The sequence below is a fragment of the Artemia sp. Qi Xiang Cuo genome, chromosome 2, assembly GCF_049724085.1.
Source record: "Artemia sp. Qi Xiang Cuo chromosome 2, ASM4972408v1, whole genome shotgun sequence".
Classification (NCBI taxonomy): domain Eukaryota; kingdom Metazoa; phylum Arthropoda; class Branchiopoda; order Anostraca; family Artemiidae; genus Artemia; species Artemia sp. Qi Xiang Cuo.
Genome location: NC_142795.1, coordinates 48,361,474 through 48,384,341, shown reverse-complemented (window position 1 = coordinate 48,384,341; position 22,868 = coordinate 48,361,474). Strand labels below are relative to the sequence as shown.

At 33.2% G+C, this 22,868-nt stretch overlaps 1 protein-coding gene across 1 annotated transcript in view; it reads right to left on the bottom strand.

The window, feature by feature from the left end:
* Positions 1-22,868, bottom strand: part of LOC148955306 (uncharacterized) — a 162,474-nt gene that overhangs the window by 17,279 nt on the left and 122,327 nt on the right. The window contains exons 5-7 of the mRNA XM_089101403.1: positions 10,862-11,125; positions 4,925-5,036; positions 116-1,749 (exon numbers count right to left, since the gene is read on the bottom strand). Of these exons, the coding sequence (XP_088957529.1) occupies positions 116-1,749; positions 4,925-5,036; positions 10,862-11,125 (2,010 nt within the window). The remainder of the gene's footprint in view (positions 1-115; positions 1,750-4,924; positions 5,037-10,861; positions 11,126-22,868) is intronic.

The window sequence follows — 22,868 nt, the reverse complement described above, 5'->3', positions numbered from 1 at the left end:
CTATGAGTCTTTTCGGAAAACCATCTTTCCAAATAAGTCCTACTTCAAGAGACAGGAAAACAGAGAAATAGAAAGAGATAGAAAGGAGAGCAAGAGAGAAGAGAACAGAGCTTACCATTGGTGAAGGGTTTAATGATGCAAGAAGATCATCTAACTTCTTTGGCGGATCTTGAGAAAGAGGCTCTGGTGAACCAGTCCTTCGTAATGGAAGAGGAGAGCCACCACCAGGTTTGAATAGTCTAGGTTTCGTTGTCAGAGGATGTGAGGGAACATTACAAAATGGTTCTTGTGGAGTTCTAGCTGACAGTCTGGGGTAATCTGGATGGTGTGGCACATTACAAAGAAGCTCTGGGTGACCAGGAATATTGCATATTGGTGGACCTCTTGCACTTATTTCATCCTCGATATGATTAGGGTAGTCTGGGTGTTTGGGAATATTGCAGAGAAGAGAAGGATGACCTGGCAGTGTGCACTTGGGTGGAGCTATTGTACTAAGCGTTCCCAAATGCACTGGATATTCAGGATGATATGGTATGTTGCATTCCATAATTGGATGCAGAGGGATATTGCACACAAAATATCCATCATTTGGAAGACCAGGACTGAATTTCGGAAAATCTGGGTGTTTAGGGACGTTACAAAGTAGTTCCGGATGATTCGGTATGTCACAAACTGGAGGACTTTTAATATCATCCGGGACATAAATCGGGTAATCTGGATGTCCTGAAATATTACAGTTAAATTGTAGCTTCTTCGGGTGACAGCGGATATTACAAAATGGCATAGCCCCTGGAAGTAGTTCCGCCGGTTGAGCGTAATTTGGGTAGTTTTCATGAGTTGGGATGTTACAATTCCCAGTTTCAGGATGACCTGGAACATTGCAATAAGGATCTTTTAGAGCATCGGTTTCAGTCATGTAACCAGGGTATTCCGGATGTCCCTGAATATTACATAGAAGCTCGGGATGACTTGGTATAAAACAGAAAGGTGCAGTACTAAATCCGTTATCTCCAACAAGTTTTGGGTAATCCGGATGGAATTTTACATTACATCTTCCTGTTGGATGGCCTGTTATATTACAAATAGGTTCTGTTTGTGATTCTCCTAATGGCATAAAATCTGGATAAGAAGGATGTCCTGGGATATTACATTTGATAGTTGGATGGTCTTCAATATTACAAAATGGATCTTCGTGTTCAGATCCTGGACGAGTATACTTTGGAAAGAAGGGGTGGTCAGGTAGATTACAAAGGGTTATAGGGTGGTTTGGAACGGTGCACACGCTTCGCCTTTCATTTTCAGTTCCTGCTCTGAATCGAGGATATTCAGGATGAGACCTAATATTACACATTATTTTTGGGTGTCCAGGACCTTCAATATTACAATAAGGTTCTTCTGCACTTGGACAGCTAATTTTAAATATTGGAAAACCTGAATGAAACTCCACGTTGCACATAGGGCGTGGGTGGGACGGTATAGTACAAAGCGGTTCAACATCTTGAGCCATTTTGGTGCGAGAATACTTAGGAAAATCTGGATGTGATTCAATATTGCACAGTTGACCTTCTATAGGGCTATCAAGTTGTCTCGTTTGTCCTTGTAGCGTTTTTGATGACTTCTTTATTGTTGAAGATTCATCATCGGACAGAGTCGCGCGTACATCTATCTCAGAATCCAGTTCATTAGGGCTCAGATGCTTCATTCGTCTTACTGGTATAGGCTGTTTATTGAACTCAATAGTGTTGCCACCTATAAAAATAGCCATATATTACATCCATCATTTGATAAGAGCCCAAAGAATCTTCGCAAACCTTAAAACTTATTTTTCATTATCTAGGCTTATAATTAATAGAAAAGGTTTCCCCCGTTTATTTCTTTTAAAAACAGAAAGGTTTTGAATTCAAAGACAATTGCTCTATTCTTCTAATAAATAGCAAAATATTAAAAAAAGGAGATGAAATGTGAACAGAAATAGTTTCCATTTTTCAAACTAGACTGAGTAAAATGGAAAAAGATAATGACACACAAGAGGAAAATTAAAAAAAAAACCGAGATGACTTAGTATTTGTCCTCTTTTCCATCCTTTTTTTAAGCAAAAGCAGCGCTCCTTCCCCTTTTGTACAAGCCGAAGTTCTAAGGAAAAGTTAATCTGTAAAGTTTCTCATTTTGTCGTTTATTTCCTTAATATCTTCTTTTACAGTCCTATGCAGTGCTTGTCTTCTTTGGCATTCTTATGGCAGTGTTGGCCAACGATATTAGGTTCTACCGGTGGAGGCTTTCTAGCATCTCCAGCTTTCGTAAAGTTGAAATGTGTTATAAAATATTAAATTACGTATAATGCAGTTTCAATAATAAATGTTTACATCACGAGGACAGAATCAGAACTAACAACACAAATGGATACTTGTCTTTTGTTACGGAAGCAGGTTAAAAGAATTAATGAGTAGAGATGAAACTAGAAAAACCCAGGAAAATATACATAATTAAATTTGACAAATCCTTGGGAATATTTTTTCAATTTTTAAATAAGACTAAAGAATGATAACAATAAAAAAAAGAAGAAGAAGAAGGAAATCCTTGAAATCCCAAATACACCACTCTTTAATCTTAATATATATTCAGGTCCAATCCTCTATGATGAAGTTGACACTGCTCTTAAGTCCCCAAGAAATGGTAAAGTAACTGCCCACGACGGAATCTTACCTGAAGTACTTAAATATGGCAGAAAGGCTATCAAGAAACCACGTTTTAAACTACTTACGAATATATGGGCTACTGAACCTATTCTATCAGAATAGAAAAAAGGCATGATTGTCAAACTTTTCAAAAAAGGAAAGAAATCAGTTTGTGATAGCTGGAGAGGAATAACATTTTAGACCATTGGAAGTAAGGATCTCTGCCAAAAATTATAAAATAGAACTCAAAGACAAGTAGATTCTGTGCTAAGAGATGAACAAGGTTTTCAGCCAAGTCAGTTGTGTTGCGACCTTATCTTCATCCTTCGGGCACTGCTTGAAGAATCGAATAAATGGCAGGTACAGATCATCTTGGTTTTTATAGACTTTCTGAAAGCTTTTGATTCGGTCCATTGTGGAATAATGTGGAAAATTCTTTGGTTTTACGGAATCCCGGTAAAATTATAAAGATGATCAAAAACCTGCACAAAGGGCATTTGTGCGCAGTACAGGCCGAAAAGGGACAGACGAATGGTTGGCTGTTGAATCTGGTGTGAGGCAAGGATGCCTCTTCTCCCCAATCTTATTGGCCAAAATCGTCAAGTTCATTCTGAAATCTGGCAACTTCTGTGGCGGGGTACAGTTGAAACCTCAAAGACAACTTTATGACTGATGCCGACGACATAGTTCTTGCTACTCATTTCACAGAAGATACGCAACGGAACATTAAGGAGCTCACTTCAAAAACCTCCCAAACAGGCCTGAAGATTAACGTTAACATGAGCAAGGCAATGTCAAACGGTGTCATCACTTCGATAGCTGGATGTCGTAAGCGTGGAGAATTGGAAATCAATGAGGGAAGAAAATTCAAGTATTTAGGTAGTACACCAACTCCAAATGGCAGGTGCGACAGAGGGTTCCTGCTTCGAATTGCCTATGAAGGTGCAGCATTCTTTCAGTTAAATAGCATTTTGAGATCTAACAAGTATTCGGTTAAGCTGAAATTGCGTATCTTCAGTAGCAACTTAATCTCCATATTGACAAATTGATGCAAATAATGGAGCGTGTCTAGAGCTGTAGAGAAAACGTTACTTGGATTTGAGAATAATTGCTTGCGAAGAATACTTGCGATTTGTTAGGCTGGTAGAGTGCTCAACACCAGGATTAGGTTTCTCACAAAGTATCCTCAAATAACTGACAAATTTCGACTTAGAAGGTGGCAATACTGGGGGCACATGACTTGAATGAGGCAAGAATGACTTCCCTATGACGGTTGGTGCTGGACTCCTCATCCGGAAGAGCGGTATACAACAAATCACCATTGGTCATTTCCTTGAAGTTGAGAAAAGAGTCGATCATCCCTCAGTGAGCTGTGGTCCCTAGCTCAGGATCGTTCGACGTTGAGGTGCACTATTGCTGCCCTATAGGTTACCAGCTGTCGGAGGATAAGTTTAAGTAAGTAAGTAACTGTATCACTGAATAATTTCTACAGGGACTTTCTAATTAGACGAAAAATAAAATTTGTGTGGTTCTAAGCAAGGGCATCTACTTACAGTTAAGTTAACGATTTAGTTGCTAAGAAAAAATAGCATTCGCTCTTTTGCACCTAATTGAAAATCGCTCTGATGGAGTAGCCTTTTCCGCTAACACATAGATAAAATACGTCTTTTAGTCATAATAATAAAATATAAAAAAAGAAAGAGAAAATACACAGCACTTTTTATTCTTTAGAACAACATTGTTTCTTTTTAGGCTTCAAATCTCCATTTTCAAAACCGACAAATCACATAAAATCAGTAACGTGCTCTGTGCAGACCCTCTCTACACGACAAGATGCAATATACTCTCATGAGAAAATTTAATTTAAAACTTCAAGGGACGAGAGCTTTACATAAATTTTGTAGTGAGGGGGGCCTGTGAAAATAATAAAAAATGGTTTTTAGGTCCAAATATCTCCATTTTAGAGCACAAGTTTCAAAAAAGAATTAATTTTTAACTAGATGAGTTTTTTTCCGAAACTTTGCAGCATTTGCGTTTCCCTTTACTTTTTTTTAAGTTAAGACTGTATCTTCACTAAAAAAACAACAAGTTTAAGAAGTTTCAAATCCTGCTTGTTAACTTGTATGGGTACGTTCTTGCTATTGTATGTGTGAAAATAAACTGAAAAACAATAAACAAAAAAAAACAAAAAAAAGAAAGAACATTAACTGATAGATGCCACATATTAAAAGATGAAAGCCTCAACTTACTTGAACGGGGTCCTTCAAAGCAAGATTCCGATTTCTCAGCGCTACCAGATGTCATATATTGCTGTTCATATTGATAAGTCTTGACGACAGTCCGTTGCTGCTGTCTTCGAGTCTTAAAAAAGATATTGATATAGCAAAATATATATATATATATATATATATATATATATATATATATATATATATATATATATATATATATATATATATATATATATATATATATATATATATATATATATATATATATATATATATATATATATATATATATATATATATATATATATATATATATATATATATATATATATATATATATATATATATATATATATATATATATATATATATATATATATATATATATATATATATATATATATATATATATATATATATATATATATATATATATATATATATATATATATATATATATATATATATATATATATATATATATATATATATATATATATATATATATATATATATATATATATATATATATATATATAAAAAAAAAAAAAAAAAAAAAAAAAAAAAAAAAAAAAAAAAAAAAAAAAAAAAAAAAAAAAAAAAAAAAAAAAAAAAAAAAAAAAAAAAAAATATATATATATATATATATATATATATATATATATATATATATATATATATATATATATATATATATATATATATATATATATATATATATATATATATATATATATATATATATATATATATATATATATATATATATATATATATATATATATATATATATATATATATATATATATATATATATATATATATATATAGTTAGCGAACTAATAAACCTAAATGATTAACATTTTTATCCTTTCTATCAAATTTTTTTAGCTATATCTATTTTTTATTCTTCTATAATCCTTTTCCATACCAACTGTACGAAGATTGAGTCAATTATGAGACTCAATTAGATTTTACTTTAATTAGGAGTCAATCAACAGATACATCAAAAGAATCATATTTTTATGCTGATTTCAAATATATAAGTTTCATCAAGTTTAGTCTTAGAAAATTTGCCTTATTTTCAAAAAAAAGGGAGAAACACCCCCTAAAAGTCACAGAACCTTAATGAAAATCACACCATCAGATTCAGCGTATCAGGGAACCCTTCTGAAGAGTTTTCGAGCTCCTATCTGCAAAAATTTGGAATTTTGTATTTTATGCCAGAAGAAAGATCAGGGATGCGTGTTTATTTTTTGTTGTTTTTTTTCATTGTTTGTTTGTTTTTTTTTCCAGAAGTGATCGTAACGACCCAGTGGTCCTAGAATATTGCGGGAGGTCTCGTTCGAATGGAAATTAGAAGTTCTAGTGCCCTTTTTAAGTGACAAAAAATGGAGGGTAAGTAGGCCACCTCCCACGCCTATTTTTTTCCCAAAGTCACCCGATTAAAATTTTGAGATAGCCATTTTGTTCAGCATGGTCCAAAAATATTTTGACTATGTCTTTGAGGATGACTTAATCCCCCACAGTCTCCAGGGAGGTCTGCAAGTTATGAACTTTGCCCAATGTTTACTTATTGGTTATTGGGAAGCATACAGAAGTTTTCAGCCATTTACTTCAGCATGGTCGAAAATATGATAAATATATCTTTTAGGATGACTTAATCCCCCGAAGTCCCCGGGGGGGGGGGCTGAAAGTTATAAACTTTACCCAAGGTTAACATATAGTATTGGTTATTGGGAAGTATACAGACGTTTTCAGGGGGGATTTTTTCTGGTAGTGGAGGGGGGGGGGAGGAGTGGGTCGAGGGTTATGTGGGAGGATATTTCCATGAAGGAAGTTTTCATGGGTGAAGGGACTGAACTATGAAGGGGGCGCCGGATTTCCCAGCATTGTTTAAAAAAAGATCAGAAATTATATATAAAAAAAAACAAGTTTTTCAACTGAAAGTAAGGAGCAACATCAAAACTTAAAACGACAGAAAACATTCAGTATATGATTGGGTTCACCCCCTAGTCAATACCACGCTCTTTAAGCCAAAGATTATTTAGTACTTTCATAAGAGCTATTTATTCTAATTAACGGCATTTGTGATTAAGGGGTCATTTTTAAAGAATTGGAACAAAATTCAAATTTTAACTTAAAGAGCAAGGTATTGACTAGAGGGCGAACCCTCTAATATACGTATTAAAAATATATGCATATAGAAGTTCATTACGTAAGTTAATTCGTAAGTTACGTAAATTTATCACTAACAAAAACGTTTGTAAATAAAATTAAACAGGTTTCGAGAAAGCCATTTAACCAAATAAAAGAAAAATTAATATTCAAATCTTTTTTTAATTATTCATGTACGGTGAGCCAAAATCAAAACCTGTATTAATTCAAAAATGTTCAAAAATTAAATAAAAAAACAAGTTTTTTTTTAACTGAAAGAAAGGAGCAGCATTAAAGTTTAAGACGAACAGAAATTATCCCGTTTATGGAATAGACTGTCTCCTCCTCACTGCCTCACTCTTCACGTTAAAGTTAGACTTTCTCACAACTCTATTTTTTTAAACAATAAACAAATATATCGTTAAGATAGAGGCGTTGTGGTGGGAACAGCCCCTTTCATATACGGACTAATTTATGTTCGTTTTAAGTTTTAACATTGTTCCTTACTTTCAGTTAAAAAAAAACTTGTTTTTTTTTTTTATTTAATCGGATACCAAAACCAACACCATTTTAGCTCTTAAGCACACTCATAGGTTGTCACTTCACGACTGTACTAAAGTAGGGTTTCAAGAGGCAAATCTAAGCAAAAATACTCTTATTAGTAATTAACTTCAAAATTTTCGGCCATAAAGCAACCGAGGTTTTGAAGTTTGCTCCCCTCAAAAGGATTTTCTGAACTGACACAATGTTGGTACAACATGCTCAACCAGGATTTCGAAATATTGAGATGGAAAACTCTTATTCGTAAGATATTTTGAATCCAATTAGCACCCCCTTCACTAAATTAAATAGTACCTCTGGACCAGAGGCGTAACTGCATGGGTACCGGTGGTGGACTCCAAAAGTACCACCTCCTGTCTGAGTTAAATGAATAAACATCCGAATTCCATGCTTTAAAACGGACTATTTTAGACAATGATGAGATTTCCACCACAAAGATCAACACTGCTCAACTTATAGATTTTCAGTTTATGAATATGATATTTACAACAGAGTGGAACAATTGGTTACACAAATAGTAAGACATAATAAATAATTGGATGACGGCCATGATACTCTGGATGAAAATAAATTAATACTGCAAACTTCAGGTTTGTGACTTATTGTGTGTTGGACCGCGGTTTCTGAGCCATATTCCTGATCGTCAAACTTGGCTGCTTAACTAAACACACGAAAAGAAAAAAAATTAATAAGAGCAACTCACATTATAAACAAACTTCCAGCACTGATGTTACTACAAAAGATTAAAATCAAAGCGAATGTCTATAGTGAAACCAATGGGTCATTCTCCACTCAACATTCACTGGATAAAGACCTATTAAAAGTGAAGACTATATTTACTTGAACAAACATAAACGGTCACAAAACCCCAGGTCCATCACCCCGAACTAAATCAGGACAAACTATAAGCTCTTTGCTAAATAATGGAAAAGACAAGGTTCCAAGAAACATACAAAGGGAAGTATACAAAATTCCATGCTGTTGGGGTAAATTTTATAAAGGAAGAACACAGCAGAATTTAGAAAATAGGTTACAGCAGAAGTTAGAAAATAGGTTACAGCAACACAAAAATGCCATAGATTGCTCTCTAAAACATAATCAAAACCGGAAATGTAGCAGAATCTGCTGTAGCAGAACACATATTTGACTTTCCTCATCACAACATTCTATTTGATCAAAAAAAATTGTAGATACGTCTCTAAAACTTTTGCAAAGTTTCAGAGAAATTGTAGAAATAAAAAAAATTACCTATGGGGGCATTAATATTAATAGAGATGAAGGGGATTTTAGGATTAACTCAATTTATAATAGTTTAGTTAAGGAGCAGGTAAAATCGTCAACCATTAGTGATTTACATTATCGTCCTGGAACAAGTGATAACCTTGCGAGCAGAAGTCAGAATGAGGTCAAAGCTGGAAAAAGTCAACGGACTGCAGCTGAACTAGCAAACAAAAAATCCATTTAATTTATAATTCATGAGTTTGTTTATTAACCTGGGAGATTTAGTTAGGGGTGATGGACCAGGGGTTTTGTGACCTTTTTTTTTGTTCAAGTAAATATAGTCTTCGCTTTTAATAGGTCCCCATTTATCCAGTGAATGTTGAGAGGAGAATGACCCATTGTTTTCACTATAGACATTCGCTTTGATTTTATTATTATGTAGTAACATCGGTGCTGGAAGTTTGCTTATAAAATGAGTCGTTCTTACTTATTTATTGTTCTTTTCGTGTGTTTAGTTGTGGTTTTTTTGTGTGTTTTTTGTGTTATTTTTAAATGCAACTGTTTTTTTCTCCTACTTAATTTTTTTTCGTTTTTTTTCCGGTGAGAAAGGCTCCCGGACGTGGGGCCAAAATATTCTGATTTTTTTTTTTTTAAATTAAGCTGGTGTTTTATTTTTATTTTTCGTTCGCTGGTTTGTTGAAATTAAAACCCGTGTTTCTCGCTTAATTTTTTGTAAATGAAAAAGCAGTGTGGTCTTAGAAATTATTTACAAATTCTATTTGCAAGGACGACTCTTTACTTACAGTTCGTTACCATACTTTCGGTATGTTTTTCTCGAAACGATAGCCTCTTGCAAAACAAACACTAAAAAATAAACCCACATACCTGGCCAGCCCCCTCACAAAAAAATTAAATATCAAACTTTGTAAACAGGGGCTTGAATATTCTTTTATTTCGTAATCTGATAAGTTGAAATTGATGGTGCTAGTTTGATCAAGGTCACTCATAATTTGGGGGTGTTTTCCCTTTGTTTTCAAAAAGTACGCGAATTATATCTGGCTTGTAACTTTTGACAAGGGCCTTACAAAAATGAATTGATCATATTCAAAAACACCATGAAAAGCCGTTTCTTTCAATAGATTTATTGCTTCAAAATTCCGTTTTTAGAGCTTTGGTTACTATTAGAACGGGTTACTCTCTACCTACAGTTTGTTGCCAGGAACTGCTTACAAACAACTGATTTCTTCTACCACGTATATTCCTTTTTATGAATTTTCATAAAAAAAAAACTGCATTTCGTATATTCATAAGAAAATTCATTTTTAAAGAATAATCTATTGTACTATAAACCCCACTAAACCTCTTTGGAGTTTGCTAAAGTTTCATTCTTGAATTCAGGTGTAGTTCCATATTTTAAAGCTATATTCAGGAGGGAAGGTTGCCCCCCCCCCCTCAGACTAAATGGGAAAAATTATACAGGAACATGCATTATTCGATGGTTCAATGGCTAGAAATAGAGATTTTCCCATAGTTCAACAGAGTGAACTGTTACATCCCATTGTTTCAAAGTGTATCCCATAGTTGAAAGTGCAACCGGCAAACAAACAAGGCATTTGTTTGAAGTAATAGATTAGTTCATGATATGTTAGCAGAAAAAGAAACCTTCACATTTTATTTTTCAGTAATATGAAACATGCCACAACAGGCACGCGTACATGCCACATCAGGCACGCGTACATGCCACAACAGGCACGCATGCAGGACGGCCTTGTAATATCACCACTTTTATTATTTTCCCGCAAATCTTAATGGTTCTCATATATTTCACCTCTTTTGCTGACGAATTCCCCTCCCCCCCAAATTTAATTCCCGTCTGTGGTATTGACCATCTGTTTCTGGAGTCACACAGCTGACTTAAATTTGATCTATAAAGCTGTCAATACTTATACTTAAAACTATTTACAAGTCATATTAATTCCTTTTCATCCTTATACCCCAGAGATAGTGATTGTTTACCTCTGATGAATGCTGGACACTTTGATTTGGTGCCACTAACGAATATTCCCCACCAAGAGCTGGCAGAGCCATCTCTCCTTTGGGTTGATTCGTGCTTCCTGTAGTTATATATGTTCTTGCTAGTCTATTATTCTTCATAACACCAAAATTTGGCTCAAAAGCTAATTGGTTAATATCACCTCCTGAAGTCGAATAGTGAACCTCCTGACGAAATTCTTGATTCTCTGTGGACACCTTAGCACCAAATGGACTTTCATAGGCACTCTGAAAACATTCAAGTTTTTATTATGTATGGCAACAAATACGATTAGTAGGGTTAAATGTTTATTAAAAACTTAGCTTGGTGGAAATTTAGTCGAAAATCAAAAGAAAAACATGACAAACATTGAAAAAAAATGAACAGGCATACAAAATGTGTCTAACTTAACTTGATAAAAAGCACCATTCGGGGTTTGGTTTCCATGTCAGATAGCTTAATAAACATTTCTGTTTTTATGGCTGAAATGGGAAATTTCACACAATACTACAAAATTTGTAATACAAAGTCATAAATCGCAAGTCGGTTTTGATCTGTGACGGATGGGTCTTAAGGATTCTGGAGCGTAATGACGTACCACCTTTTTTTGTACTTATGTGTTATAGAGACCACACTGTTGTTCTCGGATCTGAGTAAAACCAGTTTCTCTGTCTGCATTCAGAGATAATTAGCTTAGTCTCAGTGAGATAAACTGCTATGCGGGTATATTTTAATCTAATATTTAATATATAGAGTTGGTTGGGTATTTAATATAATGCGTTCTGGGCGGTCTGCTTTCCATAAATCTCTGTTGTAGTTTCCTTAATTTTGTCCCTAAGTTATTGTATTTTCATCATATTTTGGTATATTTCATAAGATTAACCTAACTTCTACTTCTTGGGTGTGATCGCTATAACACGTAACTACTTTTTTTTGGAACACAACTTTTCAAGCTTACACTATGATGTCTCTATATTTCTGAAATTTATTTGTTGAAAAGATTCAATAGACATGCTTTTAAAAAAAAATTGAGAAAAGGAGTAACATCATTTGTCATTTTTCTTTTTTTAGTTTGATATTTTTGGCAAAACTTTGAGTAATGCAAATACAACAATTAGGTAATCAATCGAAGACTTGAAATTATTTGTCAGAATGTTTGTAATATAAACTTTGTAACAAGTTCACTGCATTAGAGTTAAGGTATATCTGTAAAATCTTTCCATTTATTTTTTTTAAACTTAAAAAACCAATCTATTGAAATTTCTGAAAAAAGTAACATCAATGTTGCAAATTTATCACACACAATTCGTTATAATTCAAACAATTTAAAAAAACGAGCCCAATGTAAGGGTGATTCAAGGAGACACGCACTTCCTTTGGCGAGAAAAAAACATATGGTTTTGAACTTCTGCAAACTATTTTTGGCATCATGAATGTTAATGACACTTCAGAGGAACTCTGCCAACATGCCTCGTATTGCTTTACAATTCAGGACTAGGAACAAAAACAAAGAGATAGGTCAAAGTAGGCGTTAGAATTTTAAGTTTGAAAATGTAATGGCTCTCTGAATTAAACTGGTACAACTTATACATTGTTAATCTCGATCCTTATGTACCACATGAAACATATTTCACTTTTGAAAATGTAGCCAGTTACTCATCTTAAGTGATTTAATTTATATTAAAAAGAAAATTGATAAAGAATAAATTTAGAACCGGTAACGATCAAAATTAGTTGATAAAGATGCAAACCTAAAACAAGCAGCTATTACTGAAAATTAAGAAATGAACCTTAAAACAAGCCTAAATTACAATTACCAGTTAAAGCTAAATTCAAAACGATCAGAAATTACCACAAATAGTGTAGTGTTGCCACCCCTCAAGCACAATAGATGATTGCTTAAATTGAAAACTCAGCCAATCTATTTCTTTAAATTTGAAAAGAATAGATATAAAAGAAAAAAAAGCACCGATAAAAATGCTTTAAGGGTATGATCAGATATGATGACACAGTATGGTTGTTGCAAATATACACAGACAAAAAAATTTGTAAGTTAAAATAAAATTATCTTTTAACTGTTACTAATCAAAAAGCTGTACAAAATATTACCCCAGTAAGTCCATATTGCATTCCAACCTTCAGGGAAGCTTGAAGGCCATTAGACCATGGTTATTTGTTTAATGCTTAACTTATGGTGTTATATGAACTAAATTCTACTATTTTAATTTCTACTTTTTAAAGTTTTAAATTAATTCTTCACTTTTCATGAAGATTTCTTATTTTTTATATTTATTTTCTGTCCGTTTTATAATTAACATATTTTTTGTTTGTAATCGTAGTTGAAATGTTGACTAATAAGTTTTATTGGAAATAACATTTTATTAAGAGTCCCGCCAGAGTCAACTAAATAAATTTTGGTCCTATTTGGATTAAAAATTTTGACCTATTCTATGTCGCAGCGCTAGCCTCAGATTTGTATTCAAAAAGCTTGATAATTTTTATTTTCTAACTTCAGTAGAAACAAAACACCGACTTTTGAAATATATAATTAGACAGTCATTGTCTGATTTTAATTATTTTTTCGTTTATCATAAAACTTAATAGACGCAAAATTCAACCTGTGAAAATGAACCAATGAAACATTTAACCACGAAACACTCAAATCCTGTAGAATTCATCATATCAGTTACTATGCACGGTAAAATTCAACCTCAGAAATTTCAATCCACATAAAATCCATCCCAGCAAACATCATCCTAGCAAAAATAAATCTGACAAAATTCAACAAAAACAAAATCGATGAACCTTGAACAACACAATCAGCAACGATCTTAACTCAAGAAAAGATTAGTCTAACCAGCATAGAAAAATCATCGTCATTATAATTGAGCTCCCTTCAAAATATCCATGCGATACTTTAATCCCCTACACCCTCTACCTTTCGGCCCTCTCGCCGTCCATCTTTCGTACCGATTTTCCTCTTGACATATCAAACAGTTCGTGGTAACGAACTGTAAGTAAGGAGCAACCCGGCTCAATGGTAACCGAAACTCTAGAGAACGGGTTTTTGATACCAATAGATATATCAAAAGAATCAGATTTCAATGCTGATTTCAAATATATAACTTTCATCAGTTTAGTGCCACCCATTAAAAGTTACGCGCCTGAGAAAATTTGGCTGATTTTCAAAAAAAGGGGGAAAGACCCTCTAAAAGCTATAGAACCTTAATGAAAATCACACCATCATATTCAGCGTATCAGAGAACTCTACTGTAGAGGTTTCAAGATCATATCTACAAAAATGTTGAATTTTGCATTTTTTGCCAGAAGAAATAAGACAGGTGGGTTTTTTTTTTTTTTTTTTGTTTTTTTTTTGTTGTTTTTTTCCCCAGGGGTGATCGTATTAACCCAGTGGTCCTAGAATATCTTGGGAGGGCTCATTGGAACGGAAATTAAAAGTTCTAGTGCCCTTTTTAAATGACCAAAAAAAAATGGAGGGCAACTAGGCCCCTTCCCACGCTTATTTTTTTACCAAAGTCACCCGATCAAAATTTTGAGATAGCCATTTTGTTCAGCATGGTCGAAAATATGATAAATATGTCTTTTAGGATGACTTAATCCCCCGAAGTCCACAGGGGGAGGGCTAGAAGTTATGAACTTTACCCAATGTTAACATATAGTATTGGTTATTGGGAAGTATACAGAAGTTTTCAGGAGGGTTTTTTTTCTGGTAGTGGGAGGGAAGGGTGGGTCGGGTGTTATGTTGGAGTATCTGTCCACGAAGGAAGTTTTCATGGGGGCAGGGAAATTGCCAGGAAGGGGGCGCCGGACTTGCCAGCATTATTTTTTGGTTATTGGGAAGTATACAGACATTTTCAGGAAGGATTTTTTTCTGGAGGAGGGGCTTGAGGAGGGGGTTACTCTGGAGAATCTGTCCGTGGAGGATGTTTCTTTGGGGTAAGGGACATTTCTATGAAGGGGGCGCCGGATTTCCAAGCATTATTTAAAAAACAATCAGAAATTAAATAAAAAAAACACGTTTTTTTCAACTGAAAGTAAGAAGCAACATTAGAACTTAAAACGAACAGAAATTATAACGTATGTGAGGGGGTTCTCCCCCAAGGCAAAAACACGCTCTGTAAGCTAAAGTTTTTTTTTTTTGTTTAAAAATATAGATAGATTATAAATAAAAGGACTGTTTGATTCTTGTGGTTTTTTATTAAATTTTTTTTTAACTTTTAACGTAAAGAGCGTGGCATTGACTAAGGGGAGAACCCCCTCATATACGTAATAAAAAAAACAATAAAAAAACAAGGGATACGGCTCAATAGTAATCGAAACTTTTAAAAACGGAATTTTGATGTCAATAAATGTATCAAAAGAATGTGTTTATAATGCTGATTGTAAATATATAAATTTTATTAAGTTTAGTATTACTCATCAAAGGCTACGAGTCTGAGAAAATTTACTCGATTTTTTAAAGAGGGGGGAAACATCCCCTACAAGTGAAAGAATTTTAATGAAAATCACACCGTCAGATTCAGCGTATCAGAAAACTCTATTACATAGGTTTCAAGCTCATATCTGCAAAAATCTGCAACTTTGTATTTTTTTCAAGAAGAAAAATATACGAATATAGAAGTTAGTTACGTAAGTTAATTTGTAAATACATCCATTTAGCAAAAGAAAAGTAAAATTTTTATGCAAATTTTGTTTACTTATTCAATGACTGTTAGCAAAAATAAAAGCTGCATTAACTAAAAACGATCAGAAATTAAATAAAAAAAACAAGTTTTTTAAACTGAAAGTAAGGAGCGACATTAAAACTTAAAATGAACAGAAATTATTCCGTATATGAAAGGGGCTGTCCCCTCCTCAACGCCTCGCTCTTTATGCTAAAGTTTGACTCTGTCTCACAACTTAATTTTTTAAAACAATAAAAACAATTCTTTTAATTTTCTCGCTAAAGGAAGTGCGTGTCTCCTTGAATATCCCTTACATTGGACTCGTTTTTTTAAAGTTGTTTGAATTATAACGAATTGTGTGTGATAAATTTGAAACATTGATGTTACTTTTTTCAGAAATTTCAATAGATTGGTTTTTTAGGTTTTAAAAAAATATATGAAAAGATTTTACAGATATACCTTAACTCTAATGCAGTGAACTTGTTGCAAAGTTTATATTACAAGCAATTTTTAATTAAAAAAATCAAGAGAATGTAACTGTGACAAGGTAAACCAATACAAAACACTACTGAAATATTCCAACTCTTGCATTTCATCGAAAGAAATTCAAAATGAACTTTGAAAAATCAAGAGAATGTAACTTCGACAAGGTAAAAAACAACAGAACACTCCTGAGATATTCCAACTCTTGCATTTCAACGAAAGAAATACAAAATGAACTTTGAAAAATCAAGAGAATGTAACTGTGACAAGGTAAACCATAAAAAAACACTACTGAAATAATCCAAGTCTTGCATTTCAAATATAGAAATTCAAAATGAACTTTGAAAAATCAAGAGAATGTAACTGTGACAAGGTAAACCACGACAAAACACTACTGAAATATTCCAACTCTTGCATTTCAACGATAGAAATTCAAAATGAACTTTATAAAATCAAGAGAATTTAACTGTGACAAGGTAAAGCACAACAAAACACTACTGAATTATTCAAACTCTTGAATTACAAAGAAAGAAATTCAAAATAAACTTTGAAAAATTAAGAAAATGTAGCTGTGACAATGTAAACCATTACAAAACACTACAGAAATATTCCAACTCTTGCATTTCAAGGAAAGAAATCCAAAATGAGCTGTGAAAAATTAAGACAATGCAACTGTGACAAGGTAAACCACGACAAAACACTAATTGTGGGAGGGGGAGCCAAAAGTTGGAGGGATGGGGCCCTTTTGTGTCTCAAAATGCGCAAATTAAAAAGTATTAAAAAATGGGGGGGGGGAATATATATATATGTATATATATATATATATATATATATATATATATATATATATATATATATATATATATATATATATATATATATATATATATATATATATATATATATATATATATATATATATATATATATATATATATATATATATATATATATATATATATATATATATATATATATATATATATATATATATATATATATATATATATATATATATATGTATATATATATATATATATATACATATGTATATATATATATATATATATATATGTATATATATATATATATATATATATATATATATATATATATATATATATATATATATATATATATATATATATATATATATATATATATATATATATATATATATATATATATATATATATATATATATATATATATATATATATATATATATATATATATATATATATATATATATATATATATATATATATATATATATATATATATATATTGTTTTAAAACACATTTCAACGAAAGAAATCCACAATGAACTTTGAAAATCAAGAGAATGTAACTGTGACACGCTAAACCACGACAAAACACTACTGAAATATTGCAACTCTTGCATATCAAAGAAAGAAATCCAAAATGAACTTTGAAAAATCAAGAGAATCTTACTGTGACAAAGATAACCACAACAAAACATTACTAAAATATTCCAACTCTTCCATTTCAACGAAAGAAATTAAAAATAAACTTTGAAAAATCAAGAGAACTTAACTTTGACAAGGTAAACCACAACAAAACACTACTGAAATATTCCAACTCTTGAACTTCAACGAAAGAAATCCAAAATGAAATTTGAAACATCAAGAGAATGTATCTGTGACACAGTAAACCATGACAAAACACTACTGAAATATTCCAACTCTTGCATTTCAATGAAAGAAACCCAAAATGAACTTTGAAAAATATAGATAATGTAACTCTGACATGTTAAACCATGACAAAACACTACTGAAATATTCCAACTCTTACATTTCAATGAAAGAAATTCAAAATGAAGTTTGAAAAATGAAGAGAATGTAACTTTGACATGTTAAATCACGATAAAACACTGCTCAAATATTAAAAATCTCTCATTCCACGATGGAAATTCAAGATGACCTTGTAAAAAATAAGGAATTGTAACTGTGTAATGGTAAACCACGACAAAACACTACTGAAATATTAATACTAATTAATTTAAGTGACAGACATACAAAACAAAATTTGGAAAATCAAGAGAATGTAAATGTGATAATGTAAACAACGACAAAACACTACTGAAATATTCCAACTCTTGCATTTCAACGAAATAAATTCAAAATGAACTTTGAAAAATTAAGAGAATGTAACTGTGACAAGGTAAACCATGAACAAAAACACGACTGAAATATTTCAACTCTTGCATTTCAACGAAAGAAATACAAATTGAAATTCGAAAAATCAAGAGAATGTACCAGTGACAAGGAAAACCACGACAAAACACTACTGAAATAATCAAACTCTTGCATTTCAAAGAAAGAAATCCAAAATGAACTTTGAAAAATCAAGATAATGTAAATGTGACAAGGTAAACCATAACAAGACACTACTGAAATATTCCAACTCTTGCATTTCAACGAAAGAAATCCAAAATGAACTTTGAAAAATTAAGAGAATGTAACTGTGACATGGTGAACCACGACAAGACACTACTGAAATATTCTAACTCTTGCATTTCAATGAAAGAAATTCAAAATGAACTTTGAAATATTAAGAGAATGTAACTGTGACATGGTAAACCACAACAAAACACTACTGAAATATTCCAAATCTTGCATTTCAACGAAAGAAATTCAAAATGAACATTAAAAAACCAAGATAATGTAACTGTGACAATGTAAACCACAACAAAACACTACTGAAATAATCCAACTCTTGAATTTCAACGAAAGAAATTCAAAATGAACATTGAAAAACTAAGAGATGTAACTGTGACAAGGTAAACCATGATAAAACACTACTGAAATATTGAAACTCTTGCATTTCAACGAAAGAAATACAAAATTAACTTTGAAAAATAAAGAGAATGTAACTGTGACATGGTAAACCACGACAAAACACTAATTGTGGGAGGGGGAGCCAAAAGTTGGAGGGATGGGGCCCTTTTGTGTCTCAAAATGCGCAAATTAAAAAGTATTAAAAAATGGGAGAGGGGAGGGGGGCAAAAAAGTTAGGGGGCCCTGGGGGCTCTTTGGGGGCCCGGGGGCCCTTGGGGGTGCCGGGGGGCCTTTCGGGCCCATTGGGGTTGGGGTAGGAGGGCCCTTTGGGGTTGGGGTAGGAGGACCCTTTGGGGTTGGGGTAGAGGGCCCTTTGGGGTTGGGGTAGAGGACCTCACAACACTGTTCAAATAGAACTTGTGTATTATGACGACCACAGAGTTTCACCCTCAAATCATCTTCTAAAATCATCTTCTAAAATGTCTCTAACTCTTTCGCCCAAATAATCCCCTAAAAGTAATTTCTGCGTGTTCCTTTTGTTTTGGTATCCCTGCGCTGTCACATTTGAAATTCCTAGGAAACCCTTTCCCGCGTTAATGTCTTCATCTCGTAGATGTTCCTAGCTACACTTTTAAGGTTTTGATAGAATATTAATTTATCTCTGTGACCTAAAGATAGAAGAAGCCGTATTTAAAAATAGAATTTCTATCTCTTTAGACTCTCGCACAATTCCAAGATAACAAGTGATGTCATTTCTAATTCCTGACACTAAAGATCAATGAAGCCATATTTAAAAATAGAATATTAATTTCTCGGAATTCTCTCCCCTTCGTGGATCGATAATTCCCCTTAGAAACAACAAATTAATTCCTCTTTCGTAGATCAATACATTCCCCTCGATTATGCAAATCAATTTCTCAGAAATTCTCTCCCCATCGTGGATTGATAATCCTTGAATAAATTATGTAGGTTCGGCGATATACTAAATTGTAGATGGCAGCACGGTGTGGGTTTTGTATTAATAGGGGCCTTTCTACTCTTTACACAATGTTAACATATAGTATTGGTTATTGGGAAGTATACTGACGTTTTCAGGGGGAATTTTTTCTGGTAGTGGGAGGGAGTGGGTCGGGGGTTATGTGGGAGGATCTTACCGTGAAGGAAGTTTTCATGGGAGAAGGCACATTGCTATGAAGGGGGCACCGGTTTTCCCAGCATTATTTAAAAAAAGATAAGAAATTATATATATAAAAAAACAAGTTTTTTAACTGAAAGTAAGGAGCAACATCAAAACTTAAAACGACAGAAAACATTATGTATATGATTGGGTTCATCCCCTGGTCAATACCTCGCTCTTTAAGGCAAATATTATTTAGTACTTTCATAAGAGCTATTTGTTCTAATTAACGGCATTTGTGATTAAGGGGTCATTTTTAAAGAATTGGAACACAATTCAAACTTTAGCTTAAAGAGCAAGGTATTGACTAGGGGGCGAACCCTCTAATATACCTATTAAAAGTATAAGAATATAGAGGTTCGTTACGTAAGTTAATTCGTAAGTTACGTATATTTATTACTAATAAAAACGTTCATAAATAAAATTAAACTGGTTTCGAGAAAGCCATTTAACCAAATAAAAAGTAAAATTAATATTCAAATTTCTTTTAGTTATTCATGAACGGTGAGCCAAAATCAAAACCTGTATTAATTCAAAAACGTTCAAAAATTAAACAAAAAAAAAACAAGTTTTTTAAAATCAAATTAAGGAGCGACGTTAAAACTTAAAACGAACAGAAATTATTCTGTATATGAAAGGGGCTGTCCCCTCCTCAACGCCTCGCTCTTTACGCTAAAGTTTGACTTTCTCACAACTCTATTTTTTTAAACAATGAAAAACTTTAGGGAGATATGGCACCCCTTCTTGGAAATGTCCCTTCCCCCAAGGAAACATCCTCCATGGAAATATCCTCTGACGTAACAAAGGGGACCAAGCTGCCCTCCAATTTTTTCGGTCACTTAAAAAGGGTACTAGAACTTTTAATTCCCGTTCGAATGAGCCCTCTCACGATATTAATTTAAAAAAAACAAATTTTTTAAACTGAAAGTAGGGAGTGACATTAAAACTTAAAACGAACAGAAATTATTCCGTATATAAAAGGGGCTGTCCCCTCCTCAACGCCTCGCTCTTTACGCTAAAGTTTGACTTTCTCACGACTATTTTTTTTAAAACAATGAAAAACTTTAGCGTAAAGAGCGAGGCGTTGAGGAGGGGACAGCCCCTTTCATATACGGAATACGGAATATATATTTTTTTTTATTCCGTATATGAAAGGGGCTGTCCCTTCCTCAACGCCTCGCTCTTTACGCTTAAGTTTTTTTATTGTTTAACAAAAATATAGTTGTGAGAAAGTCAAACTTAAGCGTAAAGAGCGAGGCGTTGAGGAGGGACAGCCCCTTTCATATACGGAATAAAAAAAATTATTCCGTATTCCGTATATGAAAGGGGCTGTCCCCTCCTCAACGCCTCGCTCTTTACGCTAAAGTTAGAGGATATATACGCTAAAGTTAGTTAAAGGTTACGTCGGAGGATATTTCCATGGAGGATGTTTCCTTGGGGGAAGGGACATTTCCAGGAAGGGGGTGCCATATTTCCCTGAAGTTTTTCATTGTTTAAAAAAAATAGAGTTGTGAGAAAGTCAAACTTTAGCGTAAAGAGCGAGGCGTTGAGGAGGGGACAGCCCCTTTCATATACAGAATAATTTCTGTTCGTTTTAAGTTTTAACGTCGTTCCTTACTTTCAGTTAAAAAAACTTGTTTTTTTTTGTTTAATTTAGAATACAAAGCCGCTCCAAATGGTTTACATGGTCAAAAGTTTTACGTACATCAACAAAACAAGCGTTGAAATAAGTCGAGAACTGGGAGCAATAAGCCAAAAATACTCAATAGCACCCAGTAGTACAATTTCATATGTTGTTTGTAGACAAAGAATCCAAACCTCGAACTGAGTCTAGTTCTAGTTTACGCATTGCTGGTAGAACATATGGAGTGGATATCTCAATTCAACCAGGTCACCCGGGTTCTCAACTACTGTATGAATGGAACTAGAATTACGGAGTGGATATCTCAATTCAACCAGGTCACCCGGGTTCTCAACTACTGCAGGAATGGAACTAGAATCATGGTTGCAGCGGCAGATGCAACCTAGTAAAGAGCGAACCACGGCCCATAGTAACCAAAAGTTAAAAAACACGTTTAGAAAAAAAACTGCCTAGTGAAAAAAAAAACTCCATCTGACATAGATTCAGGAGAGAGTAACTATCATTTCAGTTCGTACTAAAAATAAAAGTTTATTGGGAAAAGAAATTTATGCTTATTTCGAAAAAAAAAGCCTGGAACTCCTCTAAAATGGCGTCAGATCAAAATGCAAAGTGGAGCATTGGAAGCAACACAGCAGAAAACCTTGTTCAGGGATATCACAGTCCTCACCCTTGAACATAAAGGAAAATCACGTCTTTGCATGGGTAGCACTTATCTGTCTCTTTCTTTCTTTTTCTTTCTCCTTTTTTTTCCAGGGCTAGCGGTTTACCAGAACATCATTGAGAGATGCTTAACGGCTCATTAGAAAGCTGTTTCTCACATCTATGTGCTTTTAATAAATTCTGCGATCTGCAAGTACCATATGGCACAAAAATGGCACATTATGTGCCATTTCTCAAGGAGTGGGCCTAGCGAGCTAAAAAAAAACATCGTAGACAGATGTTTAATAGCTCACATTAAAGCTATTTCTCATATCTACGTTTTATTTATGAATTCCACAACCTAAAATTGCCAAATGGCACTACCAATAGCACTATCGATATCATCTCTTAAGTGGAAAAGCTAGGGTCTAGTGGGCTGCCGAATATTCTTAGATAGATGTTTAATCGTTGATTTGAAAGCTACTGCTCACACCTACATGATTATAATCAGTTTTGCCTTCCGTAAGTGCCAAATAGCACAGATAATGGCACCTATTGTGCCAG